This window comes from Rhincodon typus, chromosome 8 (genome assembly GCF_021869965.1).
Source record: "Rhincodon typus isolate 14 chromosome 8, sRhiTyp1.1, whole genome shotgun sequence".
NCBI classification, from domain to species: domain Eukaryota; kingdom Metazoa; phylum Chordata; class Chondrichthyes; order Orectolobiformes; family Rhincodontidae; genus Rhincodon; species Rhincodon typus.
The window spans coordinates 5547769-5561003 of record NC_063339.1 but is presented as its reverse complement, the minus strand read 5'-3'; the positions used below and the strand labels follow the sequence as shown (position 1 = coordinate 5561003).

Here is a 13235-nt window from a genome sequence, read left to right as displayed (position 1 = left end):
TGCCTAGGCACTCTCTTCACTTCTCCTGATGAAGGCGCAGCGTTTTGAAAATTGCAAATTAACTATTTGGACTATAACCTGGCATCGCATGACTTTTGACCTTGTCTATCCCAGTCCAAAACCGGCACCTCCACAACAATCAAAAGGATGGCAATTTTGAAAATGCAGCATGCGTTCTCGGTATGCTGAGTATCAGCCAGGATTATTTATTCAAGTGCAGGAATAGGCACAAACAAGTATGCAAAAATTTCAAAAATAAAAACATTTGCTTGTACAAATATGGGGATATTGATGCACTAGTTAGTGAAACAGCATTATTGTAAGCCTATACCACCCGAGCAATGTGTCAGAAGTCACAAGATTAAGCAATTCACCAGAGAAACAAAGCTCATTAACATAAGCACACAACTTGGAGGGTCAAAAAATATACTCCATAAAATTGGAAGGTTAGCAAAATGGTTATTATTTTAACAATGGGGTGAGGGTTAGCAACATGAATTCATTCTGCTGCCTTCAAATCTTATTAAGTGCTAACTACACACTGAATCACCCAACATAAGCCATAAAAGGCTAGATCAGTTAATGGTAAACCAGAGATTACCCTTCCTGATACAAGTAGCCCAGTTACACACTGGACATGTATAACGGGTCACTAGGACACCATCTCAATAACTTAATTGCTCCTTGTTATGTTCTGATGCAAATTCTAGTTTATTTCTTTGCTTTAGTACTTTGAATCATTCAAAACATGCATTGAGTATAGAAACAAAAACAAAGTTGCTGGAAAAGCTCAGCAGGTCTGGCAGCATCTGTGGAGGAGAAAACAGAGTTAACATGTCAGGTCCGGTGACCCTTCCTCAGAACAGAGACCCTTCTGAGGAAGGGTCAACGGACCCGAAACTTTAACTCTGTTTTCTCCTCCACAGATGCTGCCAGACCTGCTGAGCTTTTCCAGCAACTTTGTTTTTGTTCCTGATTTACAGCATCCGCAGTTCTTTTGGTTTTCATTGAGTATAGGAGTTGGTTTGGCCACTTTTGGAGTACTGCATGCAATTCTGGTCTCCCTCCTATAGGGAGGATGTTGCAAAACCACAAAAAGGTTCAGAAAAGATTTATGAGGATGTTGCCAGGGTTGGAAAACTTGAGTTAAAGGGAGAGGCTGAATAGGCTGGGGCCATTTTCCCTGAAGACTTGGAGGCTTAGGGGTGACCTTTCAGAGGTTTATAAAATCATGAGGGGTATGCATAAAGTAAATAGGCAAGGGTCTTTTCCTTGAGGTGGGAGAGTCCAAAACTAGACGGCGTAGGTTTAAGGTGAGAGGGGGAAAAAACAAAAGGGACCTAAGGGGCAACTTTTTCATGCAGAGAGTGGTGCGTATATGGAATGAGCTGCCAGAGGAAGTGGTGGATGCTGGTATGATTACAAGACTTAAAAGGCATCTTGATGGGTATAAGAATAGGAAGTGTTTGGAGGGATATAGGCCAAATGCTGGCAAATGGACTAGATTTATTTATGATATCTGGTAGGCATGGACAAGTTGGGCCATGCTGTATATCTATATGACTCTATGCCGCATCTATACTAATCCATTCCTGCTGAGCCCACCAAGTACACACCAATATTGGTGGCAAGAGGCCATCAATTAGTTAATCAATTGATTAACCCCTTATGAAGCAAGTTCTTGAGGAGCTAGTCTTTGGACCCTTGCAATCTTGATGATAGCAATGCAGTACAACATATAAACAACATGCAATTTACAGACTGGCTATCACACAACAACTAACATTATAGGTGGGTGCACCATGTTTTGTTTCATCAAATTCTACAATAAGACATAGAAAAGCAGATGTTTAAGTCATATGAAAGCAATATGCATTTTCATTTGTCTTTCATCATACCAAAATTCAGGCACTTTCCTGAATCTGTCAAAAATCAATACTAAGCTAAAGAAAGTTCAATTTGGACAGGTGAAGGGGAGGAATTCCAGACCTTGAGATCTGAAGATAAACTGCCAATACTGGGTTGAAGAGAGACTGGGATTTGGGAATGTGGTGTGCAAAAGCCTGGAGCTCATATGGTGGTAGGATTGGTAAAAGTTACAGAGAAGAACTGGTGGTAGGGATGGATGAGTTCATTGTGAGATTGGAACAAGTTGCATGAGAAATGTTAAATGAAAGTCAGAGCCAAAATACATCAGTATAAACAGGGATGATAGGCAAGTATGACAGAAGGCGTTTTGGACGAGATGACCAAGTTGGTCTTAGAAAACTTGCTGCTGGAAGTGAGGACATGTCAGAGGTGAAAATAGGCAATATCGGTAATGGAATGTAAAAGTTGTAGAGCAGCATGTTTACACTACATTAAAGGAAATCACATCTCAATGAGTGGCAGAAATAAAGTCAGTTAAATGGAATATCATTTTTATGGTATTTCCCCAACGGTAAAATGATGCTAGTTTTCTTTTTTGGCTGCTTTCTTTTTAGCATCCAGCTGCCAGAACTGTTTCACTATGAATGAGATTCTTGGTAAAAAAAACTAGAAGACCATTAAAATGAATATTACTTCAAATAAAGCATTCTGACTAGGTTTTGAATGCTACAGTTATTGTTGACAATTATACTTGTATATTATAAATGTGTACATTTACATAGATACACAAAACATCTTCATGCTATCCAGACAAAATAGACGCTCAAAGCTCCACTCAAGCCTCCTCCCATCCTTTCTCATTTAACTCTAGCAGCATTACTTCTATTTTGTTCTTATTCACAGTTAGCTAGATTCCCCATATTATTCACCTCAATCATTCCCTGTGATAGCAAATTCTACATTCACACCACATTCTGGGTTTTTAAACTAAATTGTGACATGGCAAACAGTACTCTCAATTGTGTCCCAACTAAACTACAATACATGCTTAGCATTACATCTAGAGTTTTAAATTTTATTCCTCCAGCAATGAGCCTGGGTCTTATTAAATTTCACTACAACTTTTCAGCACTTTGCGTAGTTTGTCACAAGATTGCTTTGTTCCTTTACTCCGTTTAGATTCTTATTTTCCAAGTAATATGCGGCCTCACTAGTTTTCTTAACAAACCTTACACTCCCCTGCATTGGTTGATCACCTGCCTATTCTGTGGGTCTGCGATTCGGTGCCATTCTCCTCAATATTAAAGTATCTATCTTTCTCAATTCGATGCTGTCACAAACTTAGAAACTGTTTTTTAATTCCAAATCTACAACCTAAATTTAAAATTGTTACATCTGGGAGCTTACTTCCCATATTCCAGCACTCTGACAGCCTACACTTTGCCACGCTCTCTGTTTTCAGACACCGAGCCAGTCATCTAGCTATTCTTCAAGGTGGCTGATAACAAATTTCTTTTGAAGGACCAAAACATTTTATACTGTATTACTTTTCCTTCAAAAATGTGTAATGAACCCAGAGAAAACCTCCCACAGCACCAAAAGTAGCAACCACACCATTTTCTAAAATGATCAAACAAGAGATTGCTGGTGAGCAAGTGTTACATAATTTCCCAATTCAGAAGCTATGTACAGAACAGAAAAGGGTCACTGTTGTATTTAGTTAGAATATGAGACACAAGAATTTTAGGTAATCAAAATGCATTTCTGGTGTGCTACTTTTAATTTAAGAATTGAAATTCATCTCAGAAGGTATCTTGACAAGCGAAAAATCAGTTAAAGAACAGTAACTTGCCATAATATTACATAGCTCAGAACTGTAATTCCAGATAACCAGAGCGCGGAAGAATAAAAATCTGTCCTCATACCATTGGTTTTACTTCAATACAAATACTTCAAAACACACAACCGAAATTCAATAGGAAATTAAAATATCAATATCAGTGACAAGCACATGCATACTTGCTCAATTTGCTTTCTTGATAATGTTAAATACTTACTTGAAGCATACCAACTATTTCAACTTTATTAAAAAAGATGAAGGAGTGAAGTGTCGACAACATGTTTTCCTCAAATACAGATGGCGTAGGTAGAACCATATCTTGAATGTACTGCACTCTGTACGTCTGGTGGATCTTCTGTTTAAGTTCAGGATCAGATATGGGAATAACCTCTTTAAATTTGGCTGTTTTTGTCAGAAATTCTCTGTGTTTTCTTGGAAGGGATAAAGAAGGGTCATATTCTAGACATCCTATTACGTCCATTATACATTCTTCTGAAAACATGACTTCAAAAAGTGCAGTTCTGTTCAAAAGGAAAATTCCCTTGATTATTTCATACAAGTGATGTAGTCCTTCAACGTTTTCCAGGTCCTCACACACGTGAAAGAGTTCCAAGAGCTTCTTAATATAGCCCTCATTTTCCAGTGCAAGTGCAAGCTTCTCCCGCCGCAAGGGTGAAGGTAGTGATGTTGCAACCAGTTCTGCCAGCTCCTCTAATCTGCTCAACTCACATGGTGGAAGTTCCAAACCAGGTGATGACATGTCATCAAAACGCTCCTCCTCAGATTCATCCACGAGGTCCTGCGTGATGTCCACTGAGGGGTCCTTCCCTTGAACCTGTCAAGAATTGACAAGCAGAATTATGCTAATGCAAGACTATGCCGTCAGAATTTCTTATTTGATTGATTGATTTCACATAAATAGAGTGTTTGTTATGACTGATCTGCATTGATTAAAGATATATTTCTCTAGGCAGTTCTTATAGCTCCAAATATTAAGGAAAACGTCTAGCAGTCAATTTACTAAGGTGATCACAAAATATCAGGTTTCAAGATGCTATAAAGTGACAAAGATAAATGAACAAACCATCTCAAATATCACCTCTTTTTCAATGAATAACAGAATGATAATAGATCTCTCTATAACCCCTCATGCACAAAAAGATAAAATGCTGCAGTCATCTATGGCAAGATCAAGATAAACTGCATGCATAAATCTGCAACATACATCAAAAAACATGCATTCTACATGCAAGAGAAAGGTTATTCTAAGCATTCTAATTACACTGAAAAAGAAAAACTCCATTTTAGCATATTTCTCATAACATTTATACTAAAATGCCCTCCAATCCCTTTGCAACATCTTTACTTTGATTATTACCATCCCAGAAGTTTGCAATTGTATAGCAGCCTCCACCAAACAATGTAACTATCAATAAAATCTAACGTGCTGACATTCTCTAATTGAATAGTACCCTATTGTGAACAATAATTAAACAAATCTGTATGGGGTAAGATTATAACTACAATAGTACAAGTTCAGTTCACTTATCACTCATTGGATAGCACAACTTAGTGCCAATCCCAAAAGGATACTTTCACTGGGAGAATACTTCAAGACTTTAATTTTAGATCAGTTTTTTTCCTGTTAAAAACTACACTAAATTGCTATAACTTACTTAGGGATTCTATGATTCTATACAGTGTGGAAACAGGCTATTCGGCCCAACAGGTCCACACTGCCCCTCCGAAAAGCCTCCCACCCAGACCCGTTCCCCTAACCCTGCATTTCCCATGTCTAACACACCTAACCTAAACATCTTTGGGCACTATGGGCAATTTAGCATGGCCAATCCACCTACCCTGCACATCTTTGGACTGTGGGAGGAAACCGGAGCACCCAGACACACTCTCTCCCACACACACACTGTACGAATACATGAAGACAATGTGGTTGCGCTGCATTGATCTCTTAATACAGAATTTAATGCACAATTAGACAGTAATTTAGTTGCCTGAAAGAAAATACATATTTTCACCTACCTCCACATTTCCCTGAATTCAATTTCTCCAAAGCAACTTTGTCAAATGCCTGGCTCTATCAAAGTTCTGTTGACAGAAGCTATTCAGTTTCAAAAATCTGGCACAATACAGTGTACAATACTCTTCTTAAGTTCTCTACATTAAGGCAGGTCCCTTGGTAATTAGTTGCCATGACACTGCTAAGTGTCCTGATTTTTTTCAAATACTGGGAGACCAATGAGGCAAGCCCTAGGTCTATCCCAGCCAAAATGGGATCAAATTCTGTGCTGTTGGCATTAAACTGATCCACATGCTAGCTGTCTAGCCAACTGTGTTAACTGGTCTCCCATCATATCCAAGGATATGCCAAATCAATTAAAAGACAAGGAAATACTTCTGAAGTGCTGTAAATGTTATGTCAGCAAATACAACAACGAATTTGTGCACAGTAAACGAGAAATGAATTACTAGTTCACTATTTTATAGTTGCATACTTTACTGTTTCATCCAAAAATAATGCAGTACCCTGAAACCCCTCTATGTGTATTCAAAACCTTTGTAAACTAAATTTTGAAAGATATACCTTGTTCGTGGGATTAGGTCAGAATAGACTACCCAAACCTAATTTCCCTTAAGCTGATGGTGGTGAGCTGTCTTCTTGAACCGCTGCAGGCTTTAGATATTGTTGGGAAACAACTTGAAACATTGTTTTATTGCTTGCATTAAGTTATAACTGTCCGATACATAGCTTTGTTTGCAATTTCAAATGAATTGATAAATCTGACATATAAAGCTAATCTCAGTAATTGCACAATTGTACTACTGACAGTCAGAAAAACTCATCTGGTGTGCTAACATATTTTAGGGAAGGAAATCTGCTGTTGTTACTTGGATTGTCCTCTGCATAACTCCAGATTGACAGTCATGTGGTTTACTCTTAACAGCCCTCAAACTGTTGTGCAAGCCATTTAGTTAGGGGGTAATTATTGATAGGCAACAAATGCTGACCTCATCAGTGATGCCCAGAAGTTGACAACTAGGCACATTAATAGAGCGAATAAATTGATAAAAATAAGAGAAAATTTCAGTTAAAAGAGAATGGTTTGTTGGACCAGTTTGTTTTTTCCACTTATCCCAAAATTTCTCATGATTTGAGAATTCCCTACAAACAAGTTTCTAGTATTAAATAAAACGAACATGGGAAGCGCATGAACCTGGCATCAGTAACTTTCTAACAGATGGAAGGAGAGGGAGTTCAACAAATTTAACAGGCATGCATGGGCAATGCAATCTCAGATATTTTGAATATCTCAAAACAGTTAACCTCGAAGTGCCAAATTAGATATGCTCTGACTCTTGGAAGATGAAGAAGCCACCATTATGACAGCTTTATAATTACTTAGCAGTATGCTCAATCCCAGGGTAAATATAAATTTCAGACTAAAACCTGCACTGCAGCAACATCATGCATCAGAGCAGTTTTTGAGAAGATTTGTAGTTCGGGTTGTGGATGAGATTGTAGACATGCTCGCCGAGCCGGTGTGTTTGGATGCAGACATTTTGTCACCCTGCTAGGTAACATTGTCAGTGCGCCTCTGGTGAAGCGTGGGTGTTCTGTCCTGCTTGTTATTTATATGCGTCTGTTTGCTGCGGTGGTTGGCATTATTTCCGGTTCTGTTTTTCAGTGGTTTGTTGATGGAGTTCTGGTTGCAATGCCTGGCCTCCAGGAATTTCCTGGCATGTCTCTATTTGGCTCTTTCCATTACTGATGCGTTGTCCCAGTCGAATTCATTCCCTTCTTGTCCATGTGTATTGAGGCCAGTGAGAATTAATAGTGTCTCTTGGTGGCTATTTGGTGTTCATGTATCCTTGTTGTCAGTTTTCTTCCCGTTTGGCCTATGTAATGTTTTTCACAGTCCTTGCATGGTATTTTGTATTTTACATTACTTTTATTGGTTATGGGTATGGGGGTCCTTTACGTTCGTCAGTAGCTGAGTAGTTGTTAGTTTGTGGGCTATACTGATGCCTAGGGGTCTGAGTAGTCTTATGGTCATCTCTGATATGTGCCTGGCCATATTGTGTCTTCTTGTTGTGGTCTGTCGCAGACGTAATGGCAGATTGTGCTTTTTGGATATCCATTCCTTTAAAAACTCCGTATGAGTGCTCCTGTTCTTCTTTGCGAAATTCTGGATTGCTACTTATTGTGTTGTGGCCCTTTTGAATAAAGTCCAGATGCAGCTCTGTTTATGGGTGTAGGGGTGGTTGCTGGAATAATTAAGTATCTGGTCCGTAAGTGTGGTCTTTCTGTTTACGCTTGTCTGGAGATCCCCATTGTTCTTATGTTCTACCATTATGTCAAGGAAGGGTAATTGGTTATTGTTCTCTTCTTCTTTTGTGAATTTTATTCCAGTGAGGATGTTGTTTATGTGTCAGTGGGTTTCTTCTAGTCTTGTGCGTTTGATAATCATGAAGGTGTCATCTACATTGTGAACCCAGAGTGTGGGTTGTATAGTGGGGAACACTGTTCATTCTAACCTTTGCATTACCGCTTCTGCAATCAGTCCTGATATTGGCGATATCATTGGTGCTCAGTTGCTTTGTTTGAATACATGGTCGTTGAAGGGGAAGTGGGTTGACAGGCACAGATCCTGCAGTTTGAGGGTGCTGTCCTTATTGATGCTGTTGATGTTGTGGGCTGCTTACCTTCTCGATTTATCCAGCTGTCTATTTTGCACTGGTTTGTACATCAGGTCCAGTTCAATCTGGACCCGATATCCAAACCAGTGAAAACCAGAACAGGAAGTATGCTAACCACCCCAGCAAACTGAGGCATATAAATAACAAGCGGGACAGAATACTAACGCTTTACCAGAGGCGCACTGACGATGTTACCTAGCAGGGTGGTGAAATGTCTGCAACCAAACACACTGGCTCGGTGAGCAAGTCTACAACCACAACAGAGCATTTTCACACTGTTTACTGAAGAGGTGTCCTTAATTTCCCAAGTAAGAGGTTCTCTATCTCACTAGCATTTTAAGGAGCTATTGCTGAGAGAGGTAAATGACTTAATCCACAATTGATTAAGAGGCAAGCCAGAATACTTGAAAAAGCTGAGGGCCACTGGAGTCTTACTTATACTTACACCATGTATTTATGGAAAGGCAAGCTCAGGATTTCAATACATAAATTATGGGATTTCCTTCAAGCTACATCAGCTGTCCTGTTGTACAAAATTTATTAATCACTTAAAATCTTATGATTCTCCACCATTTTGTGTTTCTTTCTAAACAAAGATTGTACAAAGTACCAGCACAGCTACACTTTCAACTTTTCATTAGGCTATTTACAGCTTTCCAGACTCAATACTGATTCCAGCGACTTCAACTGATAACCACCACTGCATTTTTTCCCCAAGACAGCAGCTGTTGGTATGATTCTGCTATTTCCATTTAAACCTCCTTTAGACCAATTTTTTTGTGTCTTTGCCCCACCATTCTTCTTGCCTTGGAACATCTCATTTGACATTTAACCTCTATTGTCTTCTACCCATTCACAAACTTTCCTTTCCCCCCACCTTTCATTCTCCTCATCTGCACTTGCTTTTCTCATATGACTTTAGAATCAAAGGCTGTTGTCTACATTTGCTTAAAACCTTAATAAATCTAACTTGCCAAACGAACAGACGTGGAATCTTTTATGTAAGGGTGGGATGGAGGAAATGGTTGTGGTGGCATTTTTTTTAAAAACAAAGGGGATAGGAGTGGAGGTGGAAGGAGAGAAGAGAGATGGTGAAATTGTTAATTTGTCCTTTAATTGTTTAAATTTGCTTTCTAATGCCAGGTGGAGGCCACTGTTGGGAATCCTCCTCAATGATCAGATTTCAGCAAGGACATATCCTTGTCACTATTCCCCATAATTCCCCACTACCTCCTAATCCACCCCATTAACTCTGCTTCTTTTTTGACAGTAGCTATCTAATCTGTTGAACATTTCCAACAATTTTTGTTAGATTTCAGATTTCCAGCATATAAAACGATGTTCTCTTGAACCGTGTTTGTCAATGCCACTCAACAATTAGGAACGTGCTGCGCACGAAACAAACTGGCCACGCATAAATAGCTGTGTTTTTGAGATGTATGCATCTCAATGGACAGGCGATGGCCTAATGGTATTATCACTGGACTGTTAATCCAGAGATCCAGGGATGGAGAGTGCCATCCTTACCTGGTCTGGCCTACGTATGACTTGAGACCCACAGCAATGTGGGTGACTCTTAACTGTCCTCAGGGCAATTACGGATGGGCAATAAATGCTGGCCCATGCACTGACACCCTCATTCCATGAATAATTAAAGAAAATTAAAAGGAACCATGAATTCTAAGAAACAGCAAATATGAAGTAGAGAGAACATGCTTTGTTTTAAGAGCTGGATTGCAGTATTTTGCTTTTCTAAGTTTACATTTTTGTTGCCATACAGAATAACATTTCATTAGGCAAATAATGAAGTTTTACTGTAAATTAGAAAGGGCAATATATACAACTGCAGAGTGTTTTATTAATGTCTGTTGTAAATAACATTCAGCAACCCTTAGGACACGCAAGAACGCACTGAAGCATTCTTGGTAATGAAAACTGCAAGTAAACAGTGCTAAAAATAGCCATGACATAATTCTGCACAAACAGGACCACTGCATTATCTTAAGCATTTTTAAACAAAAATTAAACCATTTTTGCTGCAATATTACACCTTGCCATGTGTTTCAGCACCCCTTTCTCGCCACCTGATTCTGAATTTAGAATAAGATAGCCAGTTGCATTCAAATCCGTACAAAAACAGAACAAAAATTAGCAGGGGTCAAACCAGTTTGGCCCCTCCAGCCTAATCCAGCATTCAATAACATCATGGCTGTGACTGTGATAAGATCTGCCTCAATTCCACATTCCCAGCTACTCTAATGATAAGCTTTGACTCCCTTGTTGGTCAGGACAAATGTACCTCTGCATTAAAAAGTTCAACAACTCTACCTCTACTGCTCTATTGGTACAAATTACCTGGCATGATAAAACATGAAGTTGATTCATAATAGTGATCTCAGGAGGCATGACCAATTTATATAATAAAACAGACAGCAAAGGCACTGCAGAAAAAAAAACAGGTAGCTATTTCTAATTAGAATCTGATTACTTCTACTGGTAAGTTGGCATGCAGCTATTGGATGGGAAGAGAAACAGGTTTGTTTCCCCACAGTGAAAGCGTCAGGAGGCAGGACTATAGGACTGCATTTTGAGATGCAAGGACTAATTAGGGATAGTCAGCATGGTTTTGTGCAAGGAAAAAAATGTCTCACAAACTTGTTTGAGTTTTTTGAGGAAGTAACCAAAAAGATTGATGTTGGCCACCAGCAGTGGTTTACAAAATCGTGGGGGGCATAACTAAGGTGAATAGCAAGAGTCTTTTCCCTAGAGTGGGGGAGTTAAAAACTAGGGGGCATGATTTTTAAGATGAGAGGAGAAAGTTATAAAAAGGACATGAGGGCCAACTTTTTATTTTACACAGAGTGACTTTTTTGAGGAATAAATTGCCAGAAGAAGTGATGGATGCAGGTACAGATACAACATTTAAAAAGACATTTGGAGAGTTTAAAATTAGAGACCATACTAATAAATCTATAGAGGAAATTGTTACAACATTAATAGCTACCAGAAAGAATAGATGAGGTAAAGAGCAGACACATTTAGAAGGGAAGCTGGATGAAAACCGAAAGTGAAAGAAACAGAAGGTTTTACTGCCAGAGTTCGGTGAAGTAGGTGCGAAATAAATTGTGTGGATAATAAACACTGGCACAGATTAGCTGGGCAGGATAGGTTGTTCCTGCACTGCACATTCCATGTCATTTAATTTAACAGTTATTATGTATTTTATGTCCATATGTAAAATGATTAATTGTCAGTCAAAATGCTTATTTTCTGCTTACAGCAGGAAGAGTAAACAAATACTTTGGCAAATATGTAACTTCGGAACTACTTCTAAGAATTCTAAATTTGACCTTCAGGAGTCGACACTGAAATAAACAAAATTTTGAAACCAAACAAAAAATTCTTTAGGATCTGTTGCAATCTAAAAGCTTGAAGAGGAGGATTATTAAAAGTACACCCACCGACCCTCCCAACATGCTGAATGCCTGAAACACTGCAATTTTTAAATAAAAGAACAGCTAGAATCTTTCATATTTACAGTTGGTACTGGCTAATCAATAGCACTGTAGGTGTCTCAAACACACAGTGGTTCAAGATGACATCTCAACACCATCATCTCAGGACTGTAGGCATTGAAAGTAAATGCTGGGCTTTCCAGTTCTAGCCAGTAATGACTAGCACATATTTAAAACATTTCCACGTATAGTAGATAAACAACAAATGCATATTTTGTGGCAGGAAGGATTGCAAGGACTGTGTCTTTTCATTTTTGTGCTTTTTAAAATTGTGGACAGAAATGAGAAAGAATTATTTTAAAGCCAATGTTTTGAAAGGTTTTGTAAATGCGAGTAATTCGACACCCATAGTGAGCTGTGCATTTGTCCTCACTTACCATCCCACCAGCCTCCACATCCAGAGGATTATTAGCCGCCATTTCTGCCACCTCCAGCCACATATTCCACTCTCGTCAGTCTTCCGCGAGGAGTGCGCTCTCCAGATCACCCTGGTACACTCCTCCTTCACTCCCAACACACCACCACAGCACCTTCCCTGGCAATCGCAAAAGGTGTAACACATGCCTGTTTACTTCCTCTTTCCTCACCATCCAAGGCTCCAAACACACCTTCCAGGTGAAGTAGCGCTTTACCTGCACTTCGTTCAATCTAGTCTACAGTACTCGCTGCTCACTACACTGGGGAAACGAAATGCAGACTGGGTAACCACTTTGCAGAATACCTACAATCTGTCCACAAAAAAGCTTCAGCTTCCAGCCGCTTGCCACATCAACACATCACCATGTTCCCTGGTCAATGTCTCTGTCTCAGGCTTGCTGCAGTGCTTCAGCGAAGCTCAGCGGAAACTGGAAGAACAGCATCTCATTTTCTGCTCGAGAACCCTACAGCCTTCTGGACTTAATATCAAGTTCAACAATTTTACAGCTTGAACACCTTTCTTCATGCTATTTTTGAGTTCTGACCTGAAACATTAACTCTGATTTCTATCCACAGATGCTGACCTGCTGAGCTTTTCCAGCAGTTTATTTTTGTTTCTGATTTACAGCATCCACAGTTCTTCTGGATTTTATTTAGGCTTTGTGAACACATGGGCTGCTATCACACACAACCCATTGTCAGCTACCAGTAGCCCCATTAGCAGCTATTCATTCTCCTACGCTGGTCCTTACCTACTTCTTTGTCTAATCAGAGATAGTAGGAACTGCAGATGCTGGAGAATCTGAGATAACAAGGTGTAGAGCTGGATGAACACAGCAGGTCAAGCAGCATCAGAGGAGCAGGAAGGTTGACGTTTC

The 13235-nt window shown here is 39.3% G+C and overlaps 1 protein-coding gene across 3 annotated transcripts in view; it reads right to left on the bottom strand.

Moving 5' to 3' along the window:
- Positions 1 to 13235, bottom strand: part of smek1 (SMEK homolog 1, suppressor of mek1 (Dictyostelium)) — a 101898-nt gene that overhangs the window by 52085 nt on the left and 36578 nt on the right. For all 3 annotated transcript variants that reach the window (XM_020509971.2, XM_020509972.2, XM_020509973.2), the window contains exon 4: positions 3927 to 4544. In XM_020509971.2, the coding sequence (XP_020365560.1) occupies positions 3927 to 4544 (618 nt within the window). The remainder of the gene's footprint in view (positions 1 to 3926; positions 4545 to 13235) is intronic.